Source organism: Paramormyrops kingsleyae, chromosome 9 (genome assembly GCF_048594095.1).
Source record: "Paramormyrops kingsleyae isolate MSU_618 chromosome 9, PKINGS_0.4, whole genome shotgun sequence".
Lineage (NCBI taxonomy): Eukaryota > Metazoa > Chordata > Actinopteri > Osteoglossiformes > Mormyridae > Paramormyrops > Paramormyrops kingsleyae.
The window spans coordinates 25,462,195-25,482,835 of NC_132805.1; the positions used below are offsets into that span (position 1 = coordinate 25,462,195).

At 45.6% G+C, this 20,641-nt stretch overlaps 1 protein-coding gene across 1 annotated transcript; it reads right to left on the minus strand.

Moving 5' to 3' along the window:
* Positions 1-936: 936 nt before the first annotated feature.
* prkcg (protein kinase C, gamma) lies at positions 937-19,414 on the minus strand. The gene is made up of 17 exons (XM_023830010.2): positions 19,118-19,414; positions 18,350-18,590; positions 17,561-17,592; positions 17,131-17,213; positions 15,281-15,392; positions 14,869-14,997; positions 14,368-14,524; positions 13,589-13,790; positions 12,979-13,167; positions 12,445-12,618; positions 8,595-8,686; positions 8,372-8,434; positions 7,704-7,842; positions 6,414-6,494; positions 6,118-6,225; positions 3,199-3,339; positions 937-2,877 (listed from the first exon to the last, which is right to left on the minus strand). The coding sequence occupies exons 2-17, from the start codon at positions 18,583-18,585 to the stop codon at positions 2,716-2,718; spliced, it is 2,100 nt and encodes a 699-aa protein (XP_023685778.2). The 5' UTR covers positions 18,586-18,590; positions 19,118-19,414; the 3' UTR covers positions 937-2,715.
* Between the last annotated feature and the right edge of the window lie 1,227 nt (positions 19,415-20,641).

Sequence of the window (20,641 nt, forward strand, 5' to 3'; positions counted from 1 at the left end):
AGGAAATATAAGGAACAGCAGAAAAGAGCAAGAAAAATGGTTAAGAAAAGTTGTGAAAATGATTCTTTACTTGCTGTTGGCACACTTGAATTGGAATGCTTATCCTGTCATGCTCCCCTTTGAGACACAAACATATATATACAGCTGAGAGAAAAGCTTGGAGTCTGAGCACAGGACCCAATTATCAGGTGTCCCTGAAGCATGTCAGGCAGTTAAGGGCCCAGTGGAGATGTGAGTATTCTGCAGAGGTCAGAGGTCAAACCACTGACCATCTGACCACAGGCACAGTGGACTAACCCGCTGATAAAAGAAGCAGGTATGGGGGCAAACTACAGTATATCTGGGGTAGGAGGGGGGTGAACATGAGGGCTTTACAGTCACCCCCACAGGGCCCCGAGAGCCAGGATGGGGGTGGGGGGATCGAATGTCTGAAAAAAGTGCTGTTTCAACAGCCTCGAAACCAAGTGGTCAGCATATTTCATGCAGAAGATGGAAGAAGGGAGGGGTACTAGTGATAAAAAGGAGGGGAGGAGGGCACAAAATGATAAAGGCAAAGCATTCAGGTGAGCAGAAGGACAGAGAGTGTGAGGATGAGAAAACGGAGAGATGGGGGAGAAATTTCAGAAAGAAAGGTGGAGATGGAGCCGGGGGCTGAGCAGAAAGAGTCACCAGGATATGGCAGCGTTTCCGAGCAAACAGAATAAAGAACAGTGTTTCCAAACAAACAGAACACAGGACAGTGTTTCCAAACAAAGAGAACACAGGACAGTGTTTCCAAACAGAACAAAGGACAGTGTTTCCAAACAAAGAGAACACAGGACAGTGTTTCCAAACAAATAGAACACAGGACAGTGTTTCCAAACAAACAGAACATAGGACAGTGTTTCCAAGCAAACAGAACATAGGACAGTGTTTCCAAGCAAACAGAACATAGGACAGTGTTTTCAATAAGGTTTATTAGGCTTTTAACTGCAAAGACATAAAATAAGATCTCAAATTACTCAACAAAGTCCTCTACTTCTTCAAAAGCATCAGTCTAATCTTATATGAAATAAATTGCATATACCATGATACTATATATATAAGCCTATAATTTTATTTTTCTTATGAATTAACAACTGCCTCAGCAAAGGGTCTATTAAGGGGCTTCATGTCACAATTCATCACCAGCAGCACACTCAAGCATTAAACGCCAATGTGTCGCACTTCCTTGTGCATTCATCCCCTGTCACATGTCTCCGAAGCACATTTTCCCTCATGCTCAAAATTCAAGGTCAAAGGTCAGGGTTAAGGCTATGCAGAGGAAGGGAAACAGGTCAGTGCATCTCGTCTGGGCATCTGCCCTGGTTCTGCACTGAGCACATTCTGTGGATGACCACTGCAAAAAAGATACAGTGACTTGAGTCAAGCTGTGAAGACCAGCAAAGACCAGTGTGATGGTTTGATGAAAGCGTGCCAGTTTAGCACAGTTCTGACACACACAGGAATGACAAGATGCTTTAAAAAGTAGCCCAGGCCGCATCGCAGAAATACTACGGAGAGCAAGGAGAACCATATGCAGCTTCGTCATGGACTGAAACCGCAGGGCGTTAAATGTCATTGGTGTTTTTGAGGTGGGGAATGGATGCTTGCTATGCTAGTCAGGTACAAGAAAAAGCAAAGAGTGCCTGAGGAGCTCAGGGGTCTATAAATACTGCACATTGTAGGACTTTCAAATGCACCTTCAGCACAAGTTGGAAATATTACATATGAAGGAACCATCAAATTCTACCAGTCTAACACAGCCTCTAGTAAACTGATTTTTACAATCATTTCCCCCAGATCTAACCACAATAATAAGATGAAATTACTTATGTTTATTATAGTATCATAATCAGTGTAATGATTTACAAATGTCAAGGACAAATAGACAAAAGTCTTCATCAGAGTTCTGCTGATGCAAGTATTTTAATTCTCTACAACCCTATTAGCTTGATTAGCTAAGTTTTAAATGATATGCTGGGTGCCGCCATCAGTATTGTTACGATTTGTTCAGTGAAAATCTTTTTTAAATGGCAGGCTTTGCCAAAAGTCTCGTTCTGATATTTACGATCCCTGTGGCGCCTTCAGCGAGTTGTGTTAGTCTGAGCATGTGTGCCGGGCTAATATCTACCGCTTGTGGTCGGCTTCTCCCCAAAACTGCACATTTACTGCAAACTCATACACTCACATTGTTCAGAAATAAGTTTGATTGGCTTTTTGACATGCAGTTTGTTGTCCTGTATTCGCAGACTCACAGCCTTCCTCTCACAGCGGTTATGGTTTGCCGTCAGGATAGTTAAGAAAGCGCGCAGTTGGAAGGCATGAAGGCTGTCATTTAGATAAGCCATGGGAATTGTGGGTAATAACAGCACAGTTGGGGCTTGACTCTACATAAGAGATGGGGAAGCACAATTAAAAATCCAGATTAATTCTGTCGTAAATGTAAATACACCCCCAGCTATTGAAACTGAAAAATGTGAACAATATCTACCTGCTAAATGAAATATAAAATGCATGCTTTCTACATATTATTATCTGATATAGCTGATTTCACATGTAGGTATTTTGACCTACTGTGTAGGTATTTTGACCTATGACTGTGTATAACCTGTGTAAGCTGTAAGTTTGACTCATTGCCCTGCAAGAGTGTCCTCAGCAGCCGCCAGCCTGCACTCCTGGAACACCCTCTGAAGCTCAGACGGCGGTGAGAGGAGACGTGGGGTAGTCTGTGTTGATGAAGGAGAAGCCCCGGAAGTCCTCTTGATCGATCGCGGCCAACACATCAGGGTCAGAGGGCGTGAGGGCCGAAGGGGCGGCGGTGAAAAACTTATCAAAGTTCTCCCCCTTCCGACCACCCTAAGAAACACAGAGACAGGAAGAGAGCTCCTTTTACAAAGTGGGCTCTGGGTTGCGAAATGCAAAGGCTATAACAGAGACCAGCAAATCTAACCACTGACTGCCTTTGCTGAAAGTGTATTTTCATGAAAATCCATGAGGAGAAGTCACATTCAGCTACATTGCAGCATTTTGAACTGGCACACTAATCCTTTGGTGCAGTGCAACACCCATAACTGGTACACTGGTACTATGGTACAATGCAGCACCCATAATTTATACACTGGTGCTATGGGACACTGAAACACTGGTACACTGAAAGGGTGAGGTCTCAGTACTAACAGTGCGAGGCTTAAAGGGGGGCTGAACCTCCAGTCTCTCAAGTCTATCCCAGTCAATCCAGCGGAAGAAGGGATGCTCTCGAACTTCCCGCTCTGACTCCTCTCCTGCACCCAAACGTTTCATTGGGTTTTTGGTCATGAGCTGAAACAAAAAGTAGACGAAAGGTCTGCAAGAGGGGTGGAGTTTAAGTTGGGGAGGGTACTGGGGAAAGGAGTGCTGCTGTGATTACATCCACATTATCACTGTTTGAGTGACCTGAGTTGTTTACAGATCTCAGGTTCGGCAACTCAGATTTGGACTTGAATTTGAGGACTAGTGACTTGAACCCAGATCTGATTCCACTTTGTTATATTGTTGATTGTTATAACTGCCCCTAAACTATGGCCCATGACCAAATTAGGCCCTGGGACAATTTCAGCAATACACAATATTTCAACATTATACACACGGATGAGCCAAAGCACTATGGCCACCCTCAGGTGACGTTTGTAACAATGGTGTGTGTCAGGGTCTGGGGTATAATAGACGGTAAGTTATCATTTGGAACTTGCAGTTGACTTGCTGAGTGCAAGGATAAAGATCTGAATGACTGAAGGGCTAAATCATTTTGACCAGACAACTGAGTCAGAATATGTCCAAAATGGAAAGGCTTGTGCGGTGCTCAAGCTCAGCTGTAGTGAGTGCCTATTGCGAGTGGTCCGAGGAGGGAAAAACTACAATCTGCTGACAGGGTGCTGGGTGGCCACTAGGAGTGTAACAGTACACATATTCGTACTGAAAATGTTCTATACGGGTCTTTTGGTTCGGTACGCATATGTACCAAACAGATGCAGTAAATGCGGAACCTTTGTGTTTGAGTGTTTCCTCCGAGCAGCATTCAGAAAAGGGTGGATGAAGCTGCACCACTACGCATGAGTGTGTACGTCCTAATGTGGATGGATATTTATTTTGTTAAGCTTTGTATTTTGTGAGACAATATTTGTGTTGCACAGTTCTAATATGAAGCTGAAAGCTGCTAATGTGAATACAGCACAGTTTTCTAAATGTGCACCATAATGGATATTTTATTTTATTTTTATTTACTTGAGAGAATGATTATTTTGATTTACTTTTAAGTAAATTTTTGTTTTTTAGGTTTCAGCAGTATTGACAGAGACTTTTTATTTAAGAAAGACAGTGTTAAATGAAGAAAAACAGAAGCAATTAATGTTTTGTTTCCTTTATCCCTGCTGTACTGAAAACGTAACGAACCATGATTTTTGTGCACCCTTACACCCCTAGTGGCCACGACTCATGGGTGTGGGATGTGAACTAAAGCTAACCTGTCTGGTACCAACAAACAGAAGGGTTACTGTGGCACAAATACCAGGCAATTTTAATAATGCTCACGGGAGTGATGTGTCACAATACACGCACATTGAGCCCTGCTGAATATGGGGCGGCATAGCCACAGGGTAGTTAGTGTTACAGTGGGGCATCACAAAGGAGGAACAATCCACGGCGCGGTTCCAACAAACTGAAGACTTCATTAAACTCAAAAAGAACACACAGGGGGAACCAGAAAAGTAAGGGGAAAGTAAGCTAAGGCATGGAGCAACACTGGGAACAACAAGACCAAGGGTAGGTAGGAAACTACAAGCTAATGTGGGGTAACTATGACTAAGAAGCACACAGCAACACAGGACCAACACTGCTACAAACATGCAGTAATAGCAACAACTGACTGAGGAATAAGGCAGGTACAACTAACAAGGGGCAGCTGTGGGGTATAAGAACTAGAGGCAATGAGGAACAGGTGAGGTTAATTAACAGATACAGAAGGTTCAAACACAAAAGGAAACAAAAACAAGGAAAGCTGAACATAATACAACCAGGGGGCAAAACAAGGAACCACACAGAAATACATAAACAAGTAAAACAAGAAATAAATGGTTACTTATTAACATGGATGAGTCTGGCTTCTGATCAGACTCAAACCCACATCAACGAAAGGAAAGTCAAGACACTGGCTGACCCCTTAGCCCATCAAGCCAAACAACAGCCCAGGGGATATGGAGACACACTAGGAGGTAATGACATTGGGATGACTAGCAACATCTGCTGGCCACTAGGGGAACTGACATAACAAAAAGGGCAGAACAGGGACCAGTCCTGTGGCCTGTATGAAGTGGGGTTACTAGCTTATCGGGGTAACTTGTCAGATTTAAGGTACCACCGTTTAAATGGACTTCATATTCATTTACTTACATTTTGCCCAGACTACCTTAAATCCGACAAGGTACCCCGATAAGCCAGTTACCCCGGTTCGTAGTACAGGCCCCTGACAGAGTGCCCATGCTGACCTCTGTCCACCTTTGAAAACACCTACAATGGGCGAGCATCGAACCTGGATCTTGGAGCAAAAGAAGAAGGTTGCCTAGTCTGATGAATCCCATTTTCTATTCCATCATGCAGTCAGCTGGGTGTGTGTCAAGCATCTGAGGGATGCATTAGACCAGTGTTTCTCAAACCAGTCCTCAGGGGACCCCCAGACCGTCCGCATTTTTGCTCCCCCGCAGCTCTCAGGGAATTGGAAGAGAGTAAAAACGCGGACCATCTAGGGGTCCCCAAGGACTGGTTTGAGAAACACTGTGGTAGACCAACAACTTCAATCTTTGGCTAGGTAGCCTAAGACAGCAGAGCTTGATCCACTGTGTGGTCTTTATCAGCCCCTTTATCAGTCTTTATGCCTGCCCATTTCTTCTGCGTTCGACAGGTAGACCACAAGTACCGAATGCTAGGTTATCGTCTAATACATTCCAGACCTTGTCATGCACAATTTTTATGAGATTGTTAATGTTTATCACATGATGTGGGCTAGTCATCGGTGTGTATAATTATGTAACTCCACAAATTGCGATACTAATAAGTCCATCTTACCCCCCTGCAGATGGACACAGCCTCACGAGAGAGATTCTTGGGATATGACACATTCTGCTCCAGGATGGACTGGAACAGCTCCTCCTCATCCAATCCATCAAAGGGAGGCTTGGTGGTGGTGGTGGTGGTGGTGGTGGGGGGGGGGATAGGAGCAAATGAAAGCAAATGAAGGGAATTCCACGAGGAGAGCATCTCGAGGGGGTAAGAGAGTGACTCGCTGAAAGACCGCAAGAAAAGGAGACCAGGGGCTTTCCGGAGCAGGAAGCAGCCCACAGTGACGGAGGTGTGGGCTTTACCTGTCCAGCTAACATTTCGTAGAGCAGCACCCCATAAGACCACCAGTCTACAGCTTTCCCGTAAGGCTGGTAGGCCACAATCTGAAGGAGAAGGTGTGAGATCATTCCTTAGAGCACACAAATGTAGTGGAATGAGAGAGAAGGGAACAAAGAGCATTTAATGCGCCACATGATGAGACAAGTCACGACAATATATTAATACTGACAAAGTGTGGGAAAGACAGAGAGATAAAAAAGGAAAGGTTGAGAGAGAGAGAGAACAATTTATCTCTTGCCTCCAGGGAAAAATATTGTATCGCTCTCAAAATGACATGAACAAGAAAATCAATGCTTATTTACATAATAAAATCAATGTCGCAGAATGTAATGGTGAGGTTACCCACAGCACCCTGACATGCCCTGTCCTCACAACACACCACACAGATACACACAAACACACACAGCTAAACACAAATGCAGCAGAGATATTTGACCAACAGGTTTACCACCTCATGTACAGGCCTATATTCATATTCTTGGAATGGACTTATTATAAATTATTAGGTTATAGTTTGGATTTTCTAACTTTAATGTTTTATGCAAATTCACAGTAAAAGATCAACAAAGATCTACTCATCTACAAATTCATCTACATCAACAATGGAAACAGTGTCTTACCATGTCTTTAAACACACATATATATACTGTATATGTACTCCAACAGACTGTTCAATACTGCATGGGATAGACTCCAGCAACACCACGGTGTCCCTGGCTTGGATAAGCAAATGGAGGATGGATGGATGGATATATGACACAATTAGCATCTCATTCAGGACAGGGGTCAATTCTGTTTTTTAGGAACTGAACCAGAGCAAACTCTTATTACATATGAGAATGGATCCTTTAAACCAGGTAGTGTTAATTAGACTATGAAAGCTCTGCTGTGTTCCTATGAATAGGGTTTGTGGAGGCGTTCATACAGCACACACAAAAACACATGTACAGTTGCCCTAACTCCCACTTTTTAACAGTAAGACGCAAGCCACATTCCAATAAAACTCATAAATTAAGAAAGAAAAATATATGAAACAATAAAAGAACTGACGCTTTCCTTTTTCAGAATGTATGAAAATATAAAAACTTTGTTTTGTAAGGATTAGTTTCATGATTTTTAAACCTTTGAAAGAACATCAGAAAATTTGACTTCACACAGTCCAAATATACACCGTAGCACACAACACACATAAAGATGCAGTACACATACACACAGGGCGAATATACACAGTAAGACACATGCAGAGGTGGGACCTCAGGGGCGATATAGTCGGGGGTGCCACAAAAGGTCCGCGTGGAGTCTCCTTCCAACATCCCCTCTCTGCACATGCCGAAGTCTGCGATCTTGATGTGACCTTCACTGTCCAGTAGCACGTTGTCGAGCTTCAGATCTCTGAGCAGGACAGACAGCAACAGACAATCGAGCAAGACGTACAATACAGGGAACAGTGTGTGCAGTGTGTGCAGTGTGTGGACTGAATATGTTGGAGGTACTATGCCGACACAGTGCAGTGGATGTACCACAGTAATAGGAAAAACTGCAGGAATATCACTAACAGAGATATGTGGATGCATCACTAAGACAGTATGGGATGTGGCTCACTGAGTGTACTGGATGTCCTTCACTAACAGTGAGCACTGGATGTGTCTCACTAACAGAGAGCACTGGATGTGTCTCACTAATAGAGTACTGAATATCCTTCACTAACAGAGAGCACTGGATGTGTCTCACTAACAGAGAGTACTGAATGTCCTTCACTAACAGTGAGTACTGTATGTGCCTCACTAACAGAGAGTACTGAATGTCCTTCACTAACAGTGAGTACTGTTTGTGTCTCACTAACAGAGAGTACTGGACCAAAATCGCACAGAAGAGACTGAAACATGGGCTGAAACATGGACTGCATACTTTGGATAAATACCTGTATATGATCCCTTTATGATGAAGAAAGAAGAGGCCGACAGCTATCTCTGCAGCATAAAACCTGGAGAACATAAGGTTACCATGACAACGGCATCACTAGAATGATTTTTGCATATTTAATTAATCATGTGTTCGGACAGAGAGGCATTCACAAACAGCCTGAAATGGGTCGGGGTCTGGGGGGGGGCTTCTTACTGCCAGAGTTTGTAAGCTTTACTCACGCAGCGTGTGGCTCTTTGAACTTGCCCACGATCTGGATGTGGAACATCAGGTCACCCCCGTTGACATACTCCATCACGTAGTACAGGCGGTCCTGTGGCATGGGCAGCACCATCACATCCCATGCACACAATACCCTCAACAACAGCCGCATTCCACATCCCAAATACCACTGTTCCCATCACCCTAATCAATAATCTAATGTATCACGGGTACTCTGGGGATCCACCAAGTAAGAGGATTTCCCACCAAAGAGTAATATTGTCACAAACTGAAGTATTATAAATGGTATCTCAGGGTCATGAGTAGTCAGTTTAACAGAAGGACTCAGTTGGCAGGAGTTGCTGGGACATTTGGTCCAAAGAGCAATGCGTAATCTTTGGCTTGGAGAGCGCCATGGCTCATGCCCAGCCCTGGAGACCCCACCTGGTCATTGGGGCGAGAGCCTCCCAATTAGAACATTATAAAAAGACACTGGAAGTGCTGGTTTGAACCTCTGACAGAGTAGCTCAAAGCTGGCGTTCTTAGAATAAGCCAGGATTTGGTTGTGCTTAGTCCAGAATAAAAATAGTCAGTTTCACAATCGTTATTAGCAAACTTAAAATTTTAAATCTCCTCATTTACTGTATATGACTATACACAGGCTTATTCAAACCTGCAAATGCATAGGGTTAAGGCTTAAGGTTTTGAAGAGAAGTCAAGCCATTGAAGCTTTTGATGATATAATGTGTCCAATTAGCAGAAGTGAAGTGAAGCCCTTCTCTAATTACCACAAGTGGAGTGAAATCTTCTTCTTAGTAGAGTGAACCGTCAAATGCCGTAAAAACTCTTATTTCACAGGGTGCAGAAATGCGAATGCAAATGATTGAAGTGTACGTGAATCGTAGTCCTTGTATGCATCTGCAGATACGCATTGCGCAATCCGTTCCTGTCAGACGTGAATTCCAAACCCATCCCATTAAATAACAGTCCCCACATTACCCCTCCAGAACTGCTAATGATCTTGTTATGAAATAAAGCTAATTAATGAATTCATTAAAAACACATCTGGGTCAGCCTGGACAACATAATTAAGGAAAACAGTTTTTTTTTCCGACAGATTTTGACCAAAAGCGTGCGGGTATTTATAGACGTGCCTGAATCTGCACATCCCGTTGTCAGCTCACCAGGGAAGGAGGGACAGCTTTCATCATGTCTTATTTCACTAGCGAAACAATCTGCTGCCTATCTGGTGCTCCTGAAAAGCAGGAGGTGTGGAGAAGCTGCGAAAGCTCTAAGAGAACGATGCCACGGTCAGCTCTGTTAGACCACTTGTCGTGTTGCGTTTCCTGTACATTGAGATAAAAATCCAATATGAGCACATGATGCTGAAATTAGCTGATGACACTCCTTAACAGCATATTGTCGTTCACGTGGCCTTCCTTCGGGACACGGGCACCGTTCGGCGGAATTGGCACGGACCGGAGCCCTGGGGAAATGCCTGCCCATGGGGAGTGGTGACCCGTAGGTGTGTGACTCAGTCTGTGCATTTGGCGAGCTCCGTGAAATGCACCATGACGCTGTGTTAGCGTCTGTGCCGTGTCTCCTGTCTCTGCACAGCACAGCCCAGCATGTTCATGCTGCTCCATCGTGTTCAGCATTGAGTCAGTCTTCAAATCTGCATCATGTACCTTAGATGCCTCCACCGAACCATATGTAACTTCCTGCAGTTATCTGAACAGATGTATACTTGTATAGTTCCTGCAGGGCAGCTTCACATTAGGGTGATTTGCTTGTTTGTTTATGCATTTGCCCCTAATCATCATGTTCATGTGCATTTACATTTTCATGCATAACACCACCACCAGGAAAATTTCCACATACATTTCTGTTGGTGCGCTTGGCATATTAAACTGATCCTGATTGATTTGTACATCTTAAGATGCACTTGGGCACTTCATCAGTGATTGTATCTGGGTCATAGGGTGTTCTGGTCTTTCAGCAATCAAACATCCTTGCCGAGGGTTGATCAGACCCCAGCTTGTGTCCACGAGGCATGTGTGGTCCATGGATGCCCCTTTTGACGCACTCCCATCCTGAGGCCTTCTCTGCAGCCGTTGTGTTGTCTATAATGGTTTTCCTTCCCTGCTGCCCTGTGCCCTGAAGGCCCTATCAGAAGATTGCTCTGAGTAGCTTCTGAATCTATCAACCATACCTCTGGCACTTGGCTACCAGGTCCTCATGTTTGACCCTATTCCTCTCATTCCCTAAGAATGGCAGCTCCAACTGTGAACCATTTGTCTTTCCATTTTGGACATCATGACCAACATCTGGCCTAAGCTTAGTTTCTGTAATGGATTCTGGGAATTTGAATTGCTTCCCCAGAATGACCTTCAGCTGTCAGCTACCTGCAGAGCCCAACTGTTACTTTTCACTGCACCTGTGGCTCCCCCCCTGCTTTGACAAATCCAATGGCCTTCTTTGCTGGGTTGTGCTCCTTGCTCTCACTGATTCCCTTCCACTGATGCACAGATCATGTTGTCACTGTCAGATCATCTATAAATGCACTGATGGAGCACTGTTGGACACCACACTTAGTCAGCAGGTCTCTGCACTCCACATCTGCTGACAATTTCACTAGGAACGGCAAGTAGGATCACTCAAATGGTACATCCAGTAGTGTTCCCCTTCTCCAACCAATGTCATGTTGATGTGATTTCACAAGCAACACTCAGAGTGAAGCAACTGTAATAATGAATGAGATCCCTGGTCTTGCCTCGCACTTGGTGCCAGTTCAGTGTAATTTTCACCAGTTTGTGGAGTATAGAGACATAGGCCTAGTCCAGCCCCAAAACTGCCAGACCTCTTCTGCCTTCTCACACCTCTCATCACGAGGTGATGATCCCTGTGTGCTTGATGTTTCATGGCACCCTCGGGATCCTGCCATGAGGTGTCAGTGTAGGAGTTCTTCAGGGGGTACACTGTCAGGCTTTTGGCAACAAACACAGCTTTCAACACAGAAGTGATATTGTGCAGGTTAGCTTGATGTTCCTTGAATTTTCTTCCTGTATTCAGCCTTCCTCTGTAAATCTCCACTGCAGAGCTACCCCAGCTCTCCTCCAGGTCACCTTGAGGATCTTCCATAATCAGTGCAAGAATTTAGGGCACCTCTTGTATACCTTGTAGGGCACTCCCCTACGGTTAGGGGCTGAGTTTAGTCTAGCAGATCTAACTGCCTCCCAGACTTCGATCTGGGAGGTTTCAGGGTTGGGTGTTCATGGTGTTATCAAGGACTCATAGTTCCCCAGGTTTTGTTCTCTCACACTGTCACTGAAAGTCATTTTCCTCTGTGGAACAGGTAAGGTAGCTGCTGCATTTCTGCCCCAACAGTTGCTTGGGGAACCTAAAACAGTTCTCGGGGAAGGTGGAACATTTTCTGGGACTCCTACCTTCTCCTTCCCTGCCATTCTGCCATTTGAAGGGGGATGAGCTTCTTCCTCAAAAGGTTGCACTAATAAGGCCTTGTCCTCCACCCTCTCTTTCCACTGTAGGAATGTCAGCTCCTGCCTAAGCTAACTGATCTTTGCCTCCTGACAGCCCCCAACGGCTCTGGACACATGGCTCTCCATTGGCAAACCTGTTGATAACAAGGTTCTTTGGAGCTGCTTTTCTGTATCAGCCCTCTCTAAGCATTTCATCTTGGCCTGGTAGATCCTCAGGCCTTATGGATTTTTGCAGACTTTGCCACATAAGTATTCTCACACTCATAGTCATTGTTGTTTTTGGAACACACGGCGATTGTACCTATATATATAGTGATCCATCATCATACCGAGCTCTACATGTCAGAGTTCAGTTAATATGCGGACACACCTCAGTCTGGAAGGCACAGTACAGACAGGTGAGGAAGTGAGGTCTCCCAGTGAGCCCCAGAACGCGCCGCTCCACCATGGCACTCTCGGTGTCCTCATCCTGGAAGAGCACGTCCTTTTTCAGAACCTTCACCGCAAACAGCCTGTCACTGCCCCTCTCTTCGGCTAGCAGCACCTGGGGGTAGCGGGTGGGGGGGTCACGAAGGAATACAAGGGGGGGATGAACAGGGAGAGGCAAAGGAGACATGAAATTTAGGGGTGAGGGAGTCACAGAAATAACAGTCAATTTAAGAGACGAGAAAAACGAGGAAGCTGGAGGTAACTCGTATATGTGTTTCCCATCCTAAGACTGCCAGAAATTTTCAACTACAGATGAATGTTGAGATGTGAGGTTAAGTTCAATGAAAAAGGTGGGGTAGGCAGATTATAAGAACTCTGTACTAAACGTCAGCATCACGCTGCATGTTTAACAGCTGGCGTCGACATCGCTGCTTCCGGACGGACGCGGTTCTGGCGGCAAGAAGCAGGAGCCTACCTTCCCAAAACTGCCTTTGCCAAGCACCATCAGGAAGCTGAAGTCCTGCAGACTGATGCGGCCCTTCCCCATAGAGTGGATGGGTGGACAGGAAGGGGTGGGAGGGGTCAGCGGGGTCAGCGGGGTCAGCGGGGTCGGCAGGAGTACCGGGGGTGTGGGCAGTGGGGGTGGTGGTACAGGAGCAGGTTCCTAAAGAAGAAGTGAGGGACACAGAGGCTTCGAGTGTTTATTAAGGAAAATACAAAGAATACAGAGCAAAATACAAAGGAAATATCATCTTTACTATATTATTAATGAATACATTGTGGCTGTAACAATGTTTAACAACATTGAAAGGGGGGAGGTGGGGAACCACTATGACAACATAATATTCGTGTTGAGATCATTGGAACACCCCTGCCCTCTAGTGGTCCTACTGAGTAATTAAACCTGTAACCCTACTGTGGATGGACTTGTCCAAAGTTCTTTTATCGAGGCATTAAACTCGACCTGTACCACCTTCATTTACACATCCTTACATTCAGCATTTTGGCTGACATAAACAATTACCCATAATGCCACACAGCGCATCTGTCTCAGTCAAAGTGCCCGTGCCGGCATGTCAGTTCACCTGCAGGTCAGGGTCAGGGACGGGGATGTTGTAATATTCTCCCTCCTCCTGGTTGAGCAGCTTGTACCAGCCACTGACTGCACGCCGGAAGATCTCACTGACCCCAAAGGACAGCGCCCCCATGAAGTCGTTCCGGGAAGTGCGGTCCCAGTCCCACACTTCCACGGACAGGCGTCGGTCCCACTGCCGCCCCCGCACCGAGCTGGACCGAAGGTAGGGCTCACACATAAACACAGACACATAAATACAGGGACAGACGAAAGCGTATGACAAAAATACAAAATCCACAACAAAGAAACACATCAAGACACAGCCAGCATGCACATGTACACACACGTACAGGAAGAGTGTTCCCAGGTTACAAGCACTGAAAACTTCCCTTGCGTGATTATGATATGATTATTGAAGATAAGTCTACATCATTTGCACATGCATCCTTATTTCTCACAATACACACACAGACGCACATACATGCACACATGTTTGTATTGTATTCATATCTTTGTGGGGACTGCCCATTCATTTCTATGGGCAAAACCCTGATCCTAACTATGATAACCCTAACCCCTACCCAGCCCTAACCTTAAGTAACTTAAACAAAATGCTAGACTTTGTTTTTTGCTTGCAGTCACAGGTTTTTATAAAAATGAGTTTACCCTTGTGGGGACCGAAACAACATCAAAATACCAGGATCACATTGTGGGGATAACGCACACATACACACACATACACACACACACACACACACTGACAAACATGCCAAGGCCCTGATCGCTCACAAGATGAAGCTCTCATTCCACACGGGGTTGAGGGTGGACCGGATGGTGCGGGTCTTCTGCTTGCTCTGGCTCTTGGGGTCAGGAATCAGCTTCAGCTTGACGTAGGGATCCGACAGCCCATTGGGGTCCATGGGGATCAGGTTACGAGCCTCCCGGACTGTAGGGGGCGGCGCAAAACTGTAAGCGTCTCCCAGCTAAACGTCCCCGTCACCCCATGACACCTGCCTCTTGTTACTGTGTACTGCAGACTCCTGGGTTAATGACCTGCCTGTTAAGCAGGTCCAGTCAGGGCCATGATGGGAGAAGCAATATGATTAAAGCACAGCACAGCAGATGTTTTCGTAGATTTGTATAACATCACACATCATCAGCAGTAATGACAATGGTGGCCAGCAGGGCCAAACAGAACCGGTCGCTATAAAAATGACTCCTCTCCCCCATCTAAAAGAACAGCCACATATGCTCATGGTTTCACATCCTTTCCCAGTCAGCATTGCTCACCAGTAACATGTATCTCCTCTCTCTCGCCACGGATGCTAAGATGGATTCTGCCTCTCTTCTCCGTGTGGTCTTGGCCGCACAGGCTGGGTACACTGTTCTCGCAGCGCTTGTGTACGTTCATGTCACAGCCTGTCAGTGAGAGTGCAGCGACACATGCAAACACAGGCATGAAACAATAGAGGACGATGGGAAACATTATGCAGGTTTGATTGTTTTTAGTGTAATAAAGTTTTGAAAGTCTGTATGGGAAAAAGGACAAAAAGTCCTGACATTTATGTAAGACAAGTGATCATCCATCTAACTGAAGCGTGAATAATAACTAAACCTGACATGATAGGCCTACTTTCAGGTTAATTTTAGACCCTCTAGTTTTGCTCAAGCCTTATGCCAATATTACCCAAGTTGTACTCACTGATGCACCTCATGCCCTGGTGTATGAGGCCGTAGAGCAGCGAGCCGCAGTGGTCGCAGAACGTGGGGCTGGCGTATGTGTGTATTTTGAACTTGTGTTTGCTCTTCAGGTCCTGACAGGGGAAAGGGGTGCAGCACAGGAATGGAGTGTAAGTCACAGGGAGGGAAAGGTGCCGGGACAAATAGTGAAAGAAGTTTCGGAAGAAAAAATTAGGGCGAGGGCTGAGAAAGAGGGGAATGAATCGGGGGATTGGAGAAAGTGCAAGTGCCAGGGAGATGCATGGGTAAGGGGGCATGTTAAGGAAAGGAAAGGATGAGAAGAGAAAGGAAAGGACAGGAAAGAAGAGGAAAGGAATGGATGGGAAGAGAATAGAATGGAAAGGAAAGGAAAGGAAAGGAAAGGAAAGGATGGGAAGAGAAGGAAAGGAAAGGATAAGATGAGAAGAGAAAGGAAAGGGATAGAAATGAAAGTAAAGGAAAGAATGAGAAGAGAAATGAAAGGGAAGGGAAGAAAGGGATGGGAAGAGAAAGGAAAAAGAATGAAAAAGAAAGGAAATGACAGGATGGGAAGAGAAATGAAAGCACTGGAAAGGAAAGGAAAGGAAAGGAAAGGAAAGGAAGATAAAAAGGAAAGGAAATGGAAAGAGAAAGGAAAGGAACTATTCACATGGGGCATTTAGAGCAGAGAAGATGAGAGAGGGGGGGGGAGAGAGAGAGGAGAGAGAGCAGTATGGGAAGGAGGAAAGGAAGAAAGGGGGAGAGGTAACAGTAATAGAAACAGATGAATTGAGAGTGTGAGAAAGTGGGGATTAAATAAATGGAAACATCTAAAGCAAGCACAAGCCATGAGAAGCTTGGCGAGTCACACAGCAAGAAGGCTACCTCACCGAACATGACTGAGCGTGATTCCAAGGTTCTGATGTGAGGGACTCACGGCGAAGGCGGCGATTAACACAATCATAATTATCAGGCTCCCACTGATACTGTCCTGCTCTCTATAAATAGAGCCAACACACGTCTCAAGGTAACAGAAGAGGCTGTCTGCACCCCTCTATGTATAACTTCCACAGGTCTATTTACAGTGGATGGCGACGTGTCAGTCTGTCCATACAAATCTCACCATTGATGGGCTGCAATTTAAAGCCCACTATAAAAATGACCAGCAGCACCTGCATGGTGAAATGACTCTGCCTCAAAACATTGATTAAGTCCAATCTATTTTTTAATCTACAGCTCTCTCTGTTTCCCCTGATTCTTGCCCAGGGGGCTACACTATGCGGATCCCCCCCCCCCCCACCCCGTCCCAAACCCATACAGTATCTGCTGCCAAACCTGCTGTCTCTGCTGCCAGTCTGTTTAATTCCGAGCCAAAGTGCTCCTCTCCCAGCTCCCCCCCCCCCCCCACCCGCTCCATCAGTCTCCAATCAACTGGGCTTCACATTCACTCCCGTTCCGTCGCTCTGTCACTATGCCTCTCGCTTTCTCCTTGACCTCCTTTCTGTTCCAGTTTATTTAGCATGAGAAGAAAAAATATATATGTACATATAAAAATATATATATACATATATATATTTATGTATATCTCTGGAACGCCTGACAGGGCATGTCAGCAATACCACCACCCCCCCCCCCCCCCCCCCCAGTTCCATCATCAGAAACATGTATTGCTGTCCTATTAGCTAATTGTTCTATATGAGGTAAACAGCTGGGCCCTCATAGCCTAACAAGGAGAGGGGGAGAGAGAGAGAGAGAGAGAGAGAGATAGAGAGAGAGAGAGAGAGAGAAAGGGAGAGATAAAGGGAGAGAGAAAGGGAGAGAGGAAGAGACAAGGAGAGAGAGAGGGGCCCATACCTCGGCTTTGGGGCCCGTCATGGATCCGGGGCAGGTGAAGGTCACGAACTCGTGACATCGCTTGTGAACCACAAAACCACACACTGATGGGAAGACACAAGGAGATGGGAGGGGGACAGGGGCAGGCATTAATAATTGATTAATTGCATCATTATCAACCTCATTTCTGTCCCTCCTCAAGCAAATAAGCAACAGAAAGACAGCACAGGCTCGGCTCATGATACTATTACTTGAGTTTTACGCATATTCTCATATAAATACCTCAATAAGAAATGCTTTTTTAAATTGTTATTACTATTTGTTGACAGTAATGATAATTCAGTCTGACCATTACGAAGAGCAAACAAGCTTGCAAGAATAATTTAAAAAATGTGAGTAGTATCACTTTCACAGAATAATTACTTGCTTTTACATAAGTGGTGTGAAGTACCTTGACATTGAAAGCCCTGTTTTCCAATGCCCCTGTGAAAAAATGCAGATATCGAGTGTTATGTCTGGAAAGGATTTTCACTCAAAGGAATACGAAAAAAACAGCTTTCCATTATTTTATGCTCATGCCGCAGCCTTTGCTGCACAAAGTCGCCGGATGCTCTTTTATGAACACGCAACAGCTCTTTAGCGCTTGTTATTTACAAATATTCACACCAGAGGTCGCTGTTGAAGCACATGCGACTCGCCGCACGAAATAAAGCGTCGACCTGCACCTACTTTCCCGCGATAAATTTCTCCCTGCTGGAGATCCAAACATATGCTCCCATAACTGAGAGCTAATAGTACCAGCTGATAGCAGCGTTTCGGATAATCAGACCACTCTCTCCGCACCAGGCACAACATTACGACGGAAGTGATGCAGAGAAAAGGCCGTGAATTAAAATAATATTTCCATTTAATTAATAAAAAGCAACAAAACAAATGTAATTCATAATTAATCACTGAGTCATTTCCCACAGCCTCCTTGACATTTGCGCAGGTAGACAGCAGAGAACATAGTATTGTTGCAAGAAAAATAGCAATTCATAACACCAGAAATGGGAGGCGGGGGGGGGGACAAATGCATCACCCCGAGAGGAAGGGGAAGAAACAAATTGTGATGCACAATGATGACCAGATCTAGCCAAACTAACAGTCTGGGATCATTAGAAGCTGTATTTAGAGTATAGGGTGTTATGTTGATGATTTGGGCCTGTGCTTTGGCGGTGGGGGGGGGGAGAGGGGTTACCATATGAAGTCGGTGCAGTGGCTGCAGAAGGTGGGCTGTTTGAAGAAGCGTGCCGTGAACTGGTGGTCCTTCACCTCCACAATCCGCTTGTGCTTCAGGGCGCCCTTCCTCTGGAACACAGGCACCCGGGGCGGCGGGGAGAGCGGAGATGGGAGGGGGGACGCCGAGGGCGAGGGCGAGGGGGATGCCAGAGCCAGGGGGGACAGGGAAGGGGAGGGGGAGACGGGGGTGGACATGTCGGCTGCAGGAGATGGGAGAGGAAGCAGGAAGGGGTGCAGAATGGAGAGAGAAGTAGAGGTAAAGAGGTTACCGGGGACCCGTGAGACCCCATGACACAAAATGACTAGATCAACTCCTAACCTATTTCACACCCCCCCCCCTCGCTTCGCCTAATTCTCCTAAATCTTCCCCCTGCTCTTCCCCTCTGATGTAGCCTTATAATGCTATCTTATCTTAATAATTCCATTTGATATGTAAGTTCATGCAGAATTATTGTGTTTGAATGGACAAAAGCAAAACAGACTTTGCCAAAATAAAAATTAAAAATCTTTTTGGTAGAAAGGTAAAAATATATCTAAAAATGGACAATTGAATATAAGAACATAACCGAAATGCAGACATGGAAAAAACACAACACAGAGGAAATGCATGCAAACACACAAAATGACGAAAAAAAACACTGCTGTTTAAAGCCATAAAAATTTAAATGAATATGACAAATAAATTTTTCCCTGTAGACAGACAATGATGCCGTGCTCAAAACAGTACCTGGATGTACAGTTGAGTGCTGACAACTTGATCAAAGACCAAAGTGATCCTCTTCCTGTAATCCTCTCTCTCTATATATCTTTCTCCCTTTAAATGTCAGCTTGCTTCCTATCGCTGTCGCTAATTTATAAAGAAAGATGAAAAGAAAAAAAGGAAAAACTTGCCAACAAGTAGAAGAAGGAAAAGTATCAGACCGTCGCTTTCCAAGAGTGAACGACGATTCGAAGTAGTTCAGCGTTATTTCCCGTTACCAACAACAAACGATCGGAGGAGAGAGAGAAAAAGTGATATTCTCTTTCCAAGATTGATTCAGTTTTTACCAAGAGAAGAGAGGAACAGATAGAGAGAGAGGGAGGGAGGGAGAGAGAGAGAGACAGAGGGAGGGAGATAGAGAGGAATGGGCAATGATTCATTTAAAATCTGGGTTGCCTCTCTCTAGAGAGGCTGAGCGAGGCAAAAGAAGGGGGACAGAGACAAAAATTGTCATTTAATGTCACCAGAAGCTGGTGTCACATCTTAAACTAGAGGACCTATGTCGGCAAAAGTGACACCTCCTATAGGAACAGTGGGAAGTACCAGGTCAGGAGTCAGGGTATTTTTAAACCTGTTTATGACAGAATTGAAGTAAGACGTCCGTGAATTTTAATTAAAGCCAGCCAAAAAAATGCCTCGCCCCCCCCCAAGAAGTTACTCTGATGCCAGCAATAAAGATAAGATTTAGTAAATCTCTGTCAAGGAGAGCTGCTCAGCTTGCTGCAGCACGGGAGTAAACAGAGGCAGGTGGCGATGGCTTTGGGAGTGTGAAGAGCAGCGGTTAGGGGCCGAGCAGGAGCAGTTCCACAGTGAGCGGGTAGAGGAGGAGATCCACTAACACTGATGCTGGGAGAGGTGATGTGAAGGAACAGTCAGCTGTACTTAGGTGGGACGTGAGTGCTGACAGATTCTGCCAGAGGCAGAGCAGGAGAGGGAGGAGGAGAGTGAGAGGGAGCAGGAGAGAGGGAACAGGAGTAGGACAGAGATAAGGAGAGGTCGAAGTAGAGGGAGCAGTGAGGGACAGAGAGCAGGAGAATGAGCAGGAGAGGGAGCAGGAAAGAGACAGAGGGAACAGAAAAGGGAGCAGGAAAGGGAGAGCAGGAGAGGGAGAGAGAACAGGAGAATGTGCAGGAGAGGGAGAGGGAGAAGGAACGGGAGCAGGAGAGAGAGGGAGCAGAAGAGGGAGCAGGAGAGGGACAGAGTGCAAGAGAGGGAGGAGGACAGTGAGAGGGAGCAGGAGCAAGACAGAGGTAAGGAGAGGGAGAGGGAGCAGGCGAGGGACAGAGAGCAGGAGAATGAGCAGGAGAGGGAGAGAGGGAAGAGAAAAGGGAGCAGGAGAGGGAGGGAGCAGAATAGAGAGCAGAAGTGAGACAGAGATCAGGAGAGGGAGCAGAAGAAAGAGGGAGCAGGAGAGAGAGGGAGCAGGAGAGGGAGCGAGAACAGGAGAATGTTCAGGAGAGGGAGCAGAAGAAAGAGGGAGCAGGAGAGGGA